Source organism: Carassius carassius, chromosome 42, assembly GCF_963082965.1.
Source record: "Carassius carassius chromosome 42, fCarCar2.1, whole genome shotgun sequence".
In the NCBI taxonomy this organism is placed as follows: Eukaryota; Metazoa; Chordata; class Actinopteri; order Cypriniformes; family Cyprinidae; genus Carassius; species Carassius carassius.
The window spans coordinates 1,851,838-1,863,979 of NC_081796.1; the positions used below are offsets into that span (position 1 = coordinate 1,851,838).

Consider the following 12,142-nt stretch of genomic DNA (forward strand, 5'->3'; position numbering starts at 1 on the left):
TTTTAGCCATTTGTTGCCCCCGTGCCAACTTTTTTGAGACCTGTAGCAGGCATTAAATTTTAAATGAGCTAATTAAGTGGATAAAAGTGTAAAATTTCTCAGTTTAAACATTTGCTACGTTATCTATGTTCTATTGTGAATAAAATATTGGCTCATGTGATTTGAAATTCCTTTAGTTTTCATTTTATTAAAATTTAAAAAACGTCCCAACTTTTCCGGAATTCGGGTTGTAATAACCCATATTTATATATATATATATATATATATATATATATATATATTGCCAGAAAATATATCTAAACACATATATTTTGAAACATGTTTTTGCAAATGTAGATTTTTTTGCTGTATGGGATGATTTGAGGAATCATGTGCATGTGCTAACATTTAATATTTAGCATTTATGATTCGTTTAAATCCAGCAAGCTCTATAAAGTTTCCAAGGTTTTGACTAGTGTGGAAAAAGACTACAGGACTGGTGGAAACCTTTACAAATCAAAAGTTGTCTTCAATCCGGCCAAGTGCAAGAAACTAGCGTCTCCAGACACATCATGATGATCATCTGTGGACCTACTTTGTAAACCGGCTGGAACTCCTCTGTAACGGCAAAGATGGTCTGGATGTTGTTTTCACTCAGTTTCTGAACCAGGTGGGCGATGGAGGGGTAATCCTAGACAAGAGAGGACATAAAAGCTCTGCTAAATCTGTCAAACATCCGATACTCTGCTCTGAACATCAGCTGTAGATGTCATATACGCACGTAATAATGGCTCATGGTGTACATGTTGTTCTCTAAGTGACATTTCCCATCATTGGGAAGCACGATTCCACCCAGTTTGCCATCGCCGGCAAAATGGAAACCTGCGTCCGTGGAGAACACTAACAAACGAGTGACGTTTCTCCAGCCGATGTGCTCCTGAGAAACAACAGGAAGAAGGATAAAAATGAGGCCAAGGAATACAAAGAGTGAGCTGAGGCCAAAAACAAGATTGAGGACACAAATGAGCATATTACTGCACTCCACAAAGACAGTCTGAAAATAAGAACATGGGTCTTCCTTTTGGAAATTTTGTTTTTAAAATACCTTTGTATAATTATGACAGAGATACGTAAAACTTTTGAAAAATGATTTTGGTTAAGCTCAGGCAAATAAATATGAAAGACGGATTCCACCACGGGATAAAAAAAAGAAACTTAATTGTTAATTAATTTAATTACGACTTTTTTTTTTTTTGTTGCATCTTGCATCTTAAAATTCTGACTTTTTCTGAGAATTGTGAGTTTATTTTTCTCAGTTGGTAGTTTTATCTTAAAATGTGACATTTTTGTTCTTCTCTGATTTGTTAAATATAAATGCACAATTGCAAGTGTCGAAATTGCGAGATACCAAGTATCAGTTTTTAAGAAAATAAGATTTTGACTCAGAATAGTGTCTATAAATTGAAATTTTGAGATATAAATTGTGAGATGTTAACTCTAAGTTTCAGCTGCGAGATATAAACTCAAAATAAACTAGCAATCTCGAAAAGAAAGCACGAATTGATAGATAAAAAGCCATTACTGAAATTACTTTTTTTTTTTTATTCTGTGGTGGACACAATTCATTCACACATGAAAATATATGCATGCATGTGTAACAAGGAGTCGGAGGCGTTCGGATCCATATGCAGCATTTATTCCACAGAATGGTAATACAGGCAGAGATCAGGAATGGGGTCAGGTGTGTCAGGGATAACCAGAATCGTAACCAGAAACAAGCAGAGATCGGGACAGGCAGCGGAGAATCAGAGTCGGAATACACAGTCCAAAGGTCAAAACTAAGGATGGCTGAAGCGAAACAGTCGTTCCGAAGCTTTGCGAGATCCCGAAGCGCAGATGTGTCGAAACACTGATCCGAAGCGTGATTCGAAACACCCATGTCACGTGACTATGACCAAACTAAGCCTCGAAGTGTTTCACTAATTGTTTCATCAGGTGTGGTCCGCCGAATCAGCGTTTGATTGGAATGGTCGGGAACAGACCACACAATCGCACATCTGTATAAAAGTGAAATAAACGCATTTTGACCTCGTGGGTTTTTGTGAGAGGAGTTTGACTTTGAGATAGCGGATTTTTGGTGATATAGTGTCATAGTGCGATTTGATTAGTTATAGGCAATTTAGACTTACATTTAAATTTACACAACACATTGACTGAGAGGCTAGAGACAGACAGAGTATACATATAGTGACACATTAATAGATACATAGATATAAATATATATAGACAGCTAGATTAATAGATAGATACATATATAGATAGATTATAGATACATATATAAATACATATATTATAGATAGATACATATATAGATACATAGATTATAGATACATATCTAGATACATAGATCGATTCATATATAGATAGATTTGGATAGATAGATAAAATGGAAGCTCCCCAGAAGAGATGCCGTACATCTGTGGTGTGGGAGCATTTCCATTTAGAAACCCCAAATAAAGTGAGATGTGTATTGTGATCGGCAGCTAGCCTACTGCAACAATACATCATCCATGATGCGCCATTTGAGGAGCACTCATCCTGCCATTTTGCAGGGTGCAGAGGATGGCATTCCCCCTGTACCTAGGCCTGCTACTGACACTGCTGGGCCATCTAAGCAAGGTATGCATTGTTTGGGATATAATTATAATTGAAATATAATTACAACCTTTTGGGACACTGTTTATAAAGTTTATAAGTTATATAAAGCACTGATTATAAACACTGGAAGGTTTCCAAATAATGAACCAGTAGGCTATACTTTTAATAGATGTGCACTAATTGAAGCTGTATTTTTCCAATGTATTTGTCTGAAAGTATGTTTTGTCTTCTCTTTTAAAAGTCAGATAGAGGGAATTGGATGAGGCTCTTATAAACATGGTGGTGAAGGATCTGCAGCCCTTCACCATCGTGGACGATGAGGGATTCAGGGCATTTGTGAACAAGCTTGATCCAAGCTATGTCCTCCCATCCCGGAAGGTGCTTAAAATAATGGTCAGCGAAAAGTACAACAAAGCCAAGGAGAAGACAATGGAGGACCTACAAAAGGCCGAATTTGTTAGCCTTACAGCTGACATGTGGTCCTCCATTAATATGGATGGATATCTTGGTGTGACTTGCCATTACATAACACCAGAGGCAAAAATGGCAACTGTTGTACTGGGTGTAAGGAGGTTTTACCAAACCCACACAGCCCAGCATCTCATGGAGGCTAAAGCCTTGCTAATGGCTGAGTGGGGAATAACCTCCAAAGTTCAGTGCATGGTGACTGACAATGCATCTAACATGATCCTAAGTGCCCAGCTACTCCACCTTCACCATGTCCCATGTTTTGCTCATACTTTAAATTTGATTGTGAAAAAGGCACTAGATCAAACCCCAGTCATCAATGAAATACGCCAGAAGGCCAGAAAGATAGTGGGGTTGTTCAGATCCAGCTGCAAAGCAAAGGACAAGCTTGTGGAGATGCAGAGCTTGATGGGAAGACCAACTCTGAAACTGATACAGGAGGTTGACACGAGATGGAACAGCACATTTGACATGCTACAGCGCTTGTATGACCAACGTGAACCAGTGGCTGCTGCACTTTCCAACTTAAACAATGATACTGCTCCCCTGACAAGTATTGATTATGACATTATTGAACAATCATTGTCAATACTGCAACCATTCAAACTCGCAACAACAGAGATGTCAGAGGAAAAGAGAGTGTCTGCTTCAAAGCTTATACCACTGTACAGGATGTTGCAGCACAAGCTTGCACAGAAAAAAGGAAATGCAACGCAGGAATCAACTGTTCAATTAGGTAGGCCACAATGACCATACTACCCATGTGATTGGCCATAACTGTCATATTATTGTCATTATTATAAATATGTGTTTCTCCTGTTTTGGCTCATAGGCTCACATCTGCAAGAAGGTCTGCACTCCAGATGTGGAGGTTATGAGAGTTTTAGAGCCTTGGCACTGGCTACACTGCTGGACCCAAGGTTCAAAAATGTGGCATTTGGAAATGCTGCCAAAGCCCAGGAAGCTGAAAAGCATATCACACTGGAGTGTGCTTCACTGATGCGTTCAAACACAAATCCTGGTGAGCAGTTTCAGAAATTATCTGTAAAAAAAGAAGTAGGCTAAGTCCTTCCACAGCAGATAAATTAATATTTTTGAATAAAAATCTCTAAAAAAGTGAGACATTGTGGCTTGATTTCTTTTATTAATATTCATTTTTCATGACCAAAATAACATTATGCACAGTGAGGAGCCTATAGGTTACAAGCTTCACATATTAGAACATTATAATAATAAAAAAACAACACATTTTTTAATGGCTCGGCAAGGTTGTTTCAGATCAACACCTGCAAGTGACCACTAGGTGTCACCGTTGAGACGGGTGTCGGATTGATTCGAAGCCTCGAAACAATATGGCACATTTGGTTCAACTGTTTCATTGCTTCACGAGGCCTCGATTTTGCCATCACTAGTCAAAACACAGGAATAACAAACACAGGGAAAAACGCTCGGAAATGTCAGACTGGCTAAACAAGACTTCGCAGTGAGTGAGAGTGAGTGTGCTGCTTTTATGTGTGTGTGTAAATGAGGTGCAGGTGTGGCAAGGAAATTGGCTGATGAATGAGGTGCAGGTGTGGCAGGGTGATTGTGATGCAGTGACTCATGGGGAATGTAGTTCGGGTGTGGTGCAACAGTATGAGAGGTGCTAGTGTCCAAGTGACATCTGGTGGTTGATGGGTGGAATGGTCCTGAGTGGAGTGCCCTCTACTGAAGCTCATGGGCACTCCATCTAATGATCGTGACAGCATGTGTGAATGAATTGTACTTACTTTGTTGTCAACACATAATTTGTTTGTTTTGTTGTTTGTTTCGTTTTGAGATGCAAATGCATAAAACACTTTTTTTCTCCTGACATTAAGAAAATATTGTAAAAAAAAAAATGCTTTGATAAAATAATATCAGTCTACAGTCGTCCTTCACTCACTCTGCAGACGGCCACCTGCATGATGGCATCAAACCCCCCCTCAGGGGAGTCCAGGTTGCCAGATATCTGCTGTTTTCCCACCAGACTGTTGAACTGCGCCCCGTTGCTGGTCAGTTTCAGCACGTTCTTGTAGCTGAAGGGACTGGTGCAGTTTTGGTCCCCCGAGCAGGGGTTCAGGAGCTTGGCTGGAGTCGTGCTGATGTACGGCATCACCGTCTTCTCCACAAAAGAGCCGAAACCTGTCCGGAAATGAGCAAAGCTGCATCTTAGCTTTAAGTGCATGCCTGCTCGTGTCTCTAATGGATTTGGCAGTGTAAGGAAAGCTTTGATTAGGTCTTATCATATAATTACAGGTTATAAAAGTAATATTCTAAGCCAGGGTTTCCCAAACAGGAAAACACTGAAAATTAGTCCATACAAAGTAGACTAACATACGTGATTATGTACGCTGTTTAAGTTTTCATTTAATGAGAAGCATTTAGAAATACAGTAGGTGACTAAACACAGAGTTAAAGGTCTAAAAGCTTGAGGGTTTAACGTTTGCAAGTGAAGATTGTTATATGTTACATTTTTTATGGAAAGCTGTATTGAAAATCAGCACGTGGTTCATTTATAATTTGAGATGCATATATTTTAAAAGTAAATAATTTAACCATTATACTTCACATATATTACACTGTTATTACATGTTTAAAAACAAGTATATAACGGAGACAATATGTTAAGCAAAACTACAGGAGGGCTGTGTTTTGATTTGATAAGACTCTCACCTATTCTGAAATCTGAGGTGATCTTGGACATTTCCTTCATCAGACTCGTCCCCAGGTTCTTGACGTTCTCCAGGTCATCCTTCATGGAGTAGGACAGGTCCATCAGATAGTACAGGTCTATGGGATAGTCTTCAGCCCTCTTGAACCTCAGTTTGATATTCTGAGGTTCCCCTACAGGAATTACAATTCATTCACAAAGAAATGCATTAATGTTACTTGCAGCGATCGATAAACACCATCTCGGGTTTCAGATTGTGAGTCTGCACCAGATCTGAGGTTGAGGCTGAGTTTCTGAGGCTGGATCTGTGTAATGTCCTCGGGTCGGAGTTTCTCTGCTCCTTTCTTGCGGTTGGTCACTGCTTTGTTCTTGAGGATCTTTAGGCTCCCGCGAGGATCCTCGATCCCGGTGGCGTCGCAGCCTCTCTTCCTGAGCGACTCCAGCTCATCACAGCGCGCAGACGTCGGCTCTCCCTGCTTCAGAAACTCCTGATGCACAGAACATATAACTTCTGTTTGTATTATGTGAGTCGAGCATGAAGCAGTGAATAACACAAATCCATTGTAAAAAAGATTATAAATATTCAAATAACTTACAACCTTAGTAGTTCTTTACAATTATTATTTGATTGCTACTGTTGTCAAGCTTTTTGTTTCCCTCAACATATGTTTGTGGTGTTTCACGTTGTTGTTATTATCATAATATTATGAAATATTATTGTAATGTAAAACAGCTGCGTTCTGTGTGAATCTCTGTTAAAGTGTAATGTATTTCTGTGATGCTCCGCTGTATTTTCAGCGTCATTCCTCCAGTCTTCAGTGTCACATGATCTTCAGAAATCAGAATAATATGATGATTTACTGCTCAAGAAACATTTCTGATTATTATCAGTGTTGAAAACAGTTGTGCTGCTCAATATTTTTGTGGAAACTGTGATGCATTTAATTTTTTCAGGATTCACGGATTAATAGAAATGTCGAAATAACAGCAGAAATATAGTTTTCATATTTAATTAAAAATGGGTTTACTGTAAGTTTTAATGTGTACTTCCTCAATAGAGAAATTAAACACGTACTATAAAATTAAAAAACATGTACTGTCAAAAAAAAGAAAAGTTTTTGCATGTTTCCACATTGAGAGTGTGTTATAAAAAGAAAGCTTTAGTAAAGAAAATCATCTTAGAGTTAATCAATCTAAAGAAATAACTTTTGTGTTTTGACAATTTAATATTTCAGATTCAGTAGTGAAATGTGTACTGTAACTGTAAAATATATATTATTTATTTACAGTGTTATATCAGTTAATAAGACATTATTAATGATATAATTACTGTACCCTGCACCTCCAGTACTTGTCTGCAGGGTTATTCTAGTAAACTAAAACTTAAATTAAAACCATTTATAATTTTAAAAAATGTTATTTGAAATAAAATAAACGTAATTAAATAAAATGCAAAAAACTTTTTTATTCTCTAATTTTTTTCCAGCTAGTTTCCAAGCACTTAACATTTTAATTTAGTTTAACTTAATGTACTAAAATAACTGAAATGCTAACAGTATCTCAGTAGTGTCTCTTATTTGTGGACTTGATGATGCATGGAAACATCTTGATGCTCGAAATCTCTTTTAAGGGCTCCTTGAAGGAATCTCTCAGAAGAAATCTCCGAGATGTTTCCCTGCAGAAGCAGTTGCAATGAGATTTCCTAGCACGAATGAAATGACAACATTCATCCGTCATTACTGTTCCTGGCAAATCTGCTATAGCTATTAACATTTTCTTCAGCATTATGTCTGTTTGGGCCAGGAGCAGCAGCAAGTTGTATATGATATCATGTCTGAAATATGTAGTGATGTCAGACTCGTAATCATGCTCTTGGTCTATCAGTACAGCTCTGATTAGTCAGCATGAATGTGAGTGTGATTCAGCATAAATACATCGGGTCAGTGAATGTGTTTGGAGGGTTAAAGAACAGAATACTCACTGTATCAGTGCACCATCCACATTTAGCCCCCACTTGTATGCACTCGCCACAGGATAAAGCGTTGGCTTTGATGCACTCGTTGCCCTCTGCAGAACAGAAGAGACGGAGACTGTTTCACATCTACAGCTTCCATTCAGTTACATCACTCCGGCTCGCTGTAATTGGAGCCAAGATGACTACTCTGTGTTTTCCATTACAGATAATGCTCTGACCGCGCTGGGTGGAGTGAGCTCTGAGCTCTGACATCAGTATTTAACCACTCGCTCTGAAGAGAGAACGATTCGTTATCCTCATAGGATATTAATTCTGACGGAGACGGACAGAGTTACAGTACACTGGACACAAATACACTGGATTAGAAACGACAGAGTTCACATTACCTTGCTGTGCGCTGCTGCAACAAATGATCCCGAATAATGTTGACATGAAAAGTAGCTTCAGGTCCATCTACAACAAAGAGACAAAGAATAAGCAGTGCATTTTGTTTCAATATATAATACACAGTTATTCAGAAAAACTACGGTGAATGTGCATGATCTGTTTAAGTCACAGATACACTTTTAACCACAGATCGAGAACTATAGTTGCTTTTTGTGATTGTTTGTTGAAACTATGGATTCGGGTAAACATCAAATTGTTTAACTGTGTTGGTAACGATGACTTGTGACCATAGTTGTCTAGCTATGCTTTTGGAAAACACAAATCAAGTTCTGTCTGTGTTTTCTACTTTCGGTTCGGTGTTTATTTATTCCCATTAATCGATCAGTCCCACATGTTCCTTATTTTCTCCCTCACTTGTCCTGTGTATTTATACTGCTAGTCTGCTTCAGTTCTTTGTCTGTTCTCATCATAGTACATTTATCACTTGCAATCACGTTGTCTTCGCAACCTCGCTAGCTGTGTTTCCATCCAAAACTTGTGCGCAAAATTGGAACATGGCATAAAAACTTTAGCAAATGAAAAGGTTTCCATCCAGCAGGATGAAGAGAACAAAATCCGACTAAAATAAACTAGCACCAAAAATCACTAGGGAAAAGGTCATTTGCTGCAGTAGAAGCCACTGTGGGTCTTTTTTTCATATAAAAGAAATGACTTGCACCTAAATGCTTTCGGAGGAAGACGTCTGCTGTTTTTGGAGAGCGGTTGTGTTCAGTTCTTGGAAGTAATAGCAAACCACTTTGACTACAGACTTTGGATCATGCATTTCAGAATATCTAGTTTGTGTGCATATTTTACGCATACATTTTTTTATATGCATTTTTCTAATTTATGCACATCTTGGTTTCCATTCAGCTTTTTTAATGCCATTTTCTAAAATGCGCACAACAAGAGGTTTTACGGCTCATATTTTCAGAGTGATGACATTGAGTTCACTGGAGGTCGTAAACCTTCATCGGCCAACAGAGCTCATCTATTCTCGGCTCTGAGCTCATTTAAACACCGCCTCTCAGATGCCATTCCTGGGTAAGAGAAGCCATCATTGACCGCTCGGAGCGTTTCCTAGTGGCTCTTGCCCTGCCAGAAATAGTGCCGACTACTTTAGGCAAAGGGTGTTACTCGAGCCGACAAACAATATCTTTTAAAACTCAACTAAACAGAGAGGAGCACACTGTACAGTAAATAAAAACTATTTGTGTGATCGTAGAAATGTATTTTATTATATTCCTCGTGATGTATGTCTATTCTGTCCAAATATATTATGTCATAATTGTATTCTGATGTACTAAGTTTTAAAGGGATTCTTTTGATTTATAATGATTATGAAAAACTCTGATTTAAATATTCAGTCCTGTTCAATAGTCTCTGGAGTTGCTGTAAGAGTGATCCCTCATTCGATTCAGAGCACTTTAGCCTGCTGAAAGCATAAATGGCTGTTGTCTGTCCTGCCAGGTAAAGCATTATTGATTAACGTGTCCCATGAGGCCGTGTGTTGTGTCTGCTTAATAAATTATCCTTGCTTGGGCTCCACATGTGAGTGAGGGGCTCGAAAGCACTTTGGATGCAGCGATGTCTTCAGTAGAATGAAATCTACTAAAAAGTATGAGCGGCAACATTATCAAGTGCAAAAATAAGTTTCCTTGTATTGAAGTAAAAGGCTTGATAAATTATGTTTTCTTTCCTGCACTGACATATCCTAAAAAAAACAGGACATTAAATAATTAAATAAAAACTTCCTGGAGAGGAACATACCAGAATGTGCCCTTGTAGTGTACTGCAAATCTCACGTATATATATATAAATTACTTACAACTAATATAATATTAAATTAAATAAAAGGCCACTTTTATTACAACAAATGTTGAATTATGTGCATTTTTAATCATTGTTTAAATTTTTTGTCATATTTTAAAGAAGTACACTTATTTTGATGAGCTGACTAATGTGCTATGCATACAACATACTTGATTATAATTAACTGCAGTGCATTATTTCATTTTACAGTTTAAAATTAACATATTTTAAATATACTAAAGTACTTCATCATTACAACTGTGTAATTACAAATATATTCTAATACATTGATAGAAAATAAATTAAATAAATGTATGCATTTAGCAGACGCTTTTATCCAAAGTGACTTACAGTGCATTCAGACTATACATTTTTACCTATCATGTGTTCCCGGGGAATCGAACCCACAACCTTGCGCTAGTGCTCTACCAATTGAGCTACAGGAACACTAGTGATAGAAATTACATTAAAGTATATTTTAGTTTACACTGAAACAAATTCAGGCATTTGCATTTAAATTTTCCTTTTTATTTAACAAGGGATGTTTACATTTTTATGCATTTAGCAGTCACTTTTATCCAAAGCGACTTACAGTGCATTCAGGCTATACATTTGTATTTTTTTGTCAGTATGTGTGCTCCCTGGGAATTGAACCCATGACCTTTTGCACCGCTAACGCAATGCTCTCCTACTGAGCCACAGCAACTCTAAATGTTTTAAATGTTTTATACAACAGTGTGTCTGAAACATTACATTCAGTTCGCACTTATGCATTTCCCTTTTTTTCATAATAAGTGCTATTTTCGAAACTATACTTTTTTCACAAGGGAAAGTAAACTCTATTAAACACATTTTTGTGTCCTCATTTAAATTATTTTGTCAGGTTTTAGGACTACTATACTAGCATGTAAATGTCCTCAAGCTAACACACATTATCTTTAGCATTACAAAATTTCTCCCCAAAAGGCCTCACGAGTTGTAAAATAAATTGTCAAAAAACTGTATACAACAGTCCAAAACCATATTAAAAATGCAAAAAACTTTAAGACACACTGGCAAGCATCACGGTTTACAAATAGTATATCATTATGCAAAAGCCTTGACAGACACTCATAACGCGATAATGGCTTGATGTAAGAAATATTACATCAATATAAACTCTAAATTACACAGCACAGCAATAGCTGTTCCAAAGAAATCACAAATACAACCAGTGCTGTCAAATCCTTACTGGATCAAAAACACCCTTCAGCTCGTGCGGGGCGTCCAGGGTAAAACTTGAAATGCCTTTTACTTCCCTGCCGAATGTAATGCATGTGGTTTCCATTAAACTCAATGGGCAGAGATGAGATGGCTTAAAGAGAGACACTGTGGGAGCTGTGGGTAACACGTCTGAAAGTTGTTAGGCTGTGAGTTTAACTCTTGGGTAATTCGGTCAGTGTGAGTTAATAAGTGTGTGTGTGTGTGTTAGATCTCAGGCAGATCGACCACGTGTCATTGAGGGTTTAGCTCTGTGAGGTCACACCCAAACTCCCGAAAAGCTATTAGGGTATGTTTACATGACAACGATGTGCTAAAATTTTCGCAATTTTTGAAAAGTGTTGTCAAAGAGATCCCTGTTCATATAGATCAGTTAAAATGACTAAAAATGCTGTGTTATTCATGCCAGGCCAGTAGGTGGCGATGCCGCTTTGTAAAGAACATTACTATTGAGTAATACACATGCGTATAACGACACACTTTTCCCAAATTAGCATTTCTGTAGTTTACACAGAGACGATAATGGCATCGTTTTTTAAAAACTTGCAGTTTGAGACCTGTTTTCAAAAGTTTGCATTGTCAGGCTAAAAAAAAAACAAAAAAACCTTGTCGTGGAAATGAACGTCCAAGACACATTAAGAGTTTTTAGTAACACTTAAGTATAGGGACCGATTCTCACGATTAAACAGCTTATTAAAATGCTATTATTAATACGTTGGCTGTTTATTAGTACTTAGAAAGTACATATTCTGCACGACCATATTCTACATCCCTAATCCTACCCGTTACCTAAACTTAACAACTACCTTAATAATTATTAATAAGCAGTAATTAGGAGTTTACTAAGGTAAAAGTCATAGTTAATAGTTTGT

At 37.5% G+C, this 12,142-nt stretch overlaps 1 protein-coding gene across 2 annotated transcripts in view; it reads right to left on the reverse strand.

The window, feature by feature from the left end:
• Positions 1-12,142, reverse strand: part of itgb1a (integrin, beta 1a) — a 36,136-nt gene that overhangs the window by 14,668 nt on the left and 9,326 nt on the right. For both annotated transcript variants that reach the window (XM_059534593.1, XM_059534592.1), the window contains exons 2-8: positions 8,159-8,225; positions 7,779-7,864; positions 6,066-6,285; positions 5,800-5,970; positions 5,030-5,268; positions 761-916; positions 575-670 (exon numbers count right to left, since the gene is read on the reverse strand). In XM_059534593.1, the coding sequence (XP_059390576.1) occupies positions 575-670; positions 761-916; positions 5,030-5,268; positions 5,800-5,970; positions 6,066-6,285; positions 7,779-7,864; positions 8,159-8,225 (1,035 nt within the window). The remainder of the gene's footprint in view (positions 1-574; positions 671-760; positions 917-5,029; positions 5,269-5,799; positions 5,971-6,065; positions 6,286-7,778; positions 7,865-8,158; positions 8,226-12,142) is intronic.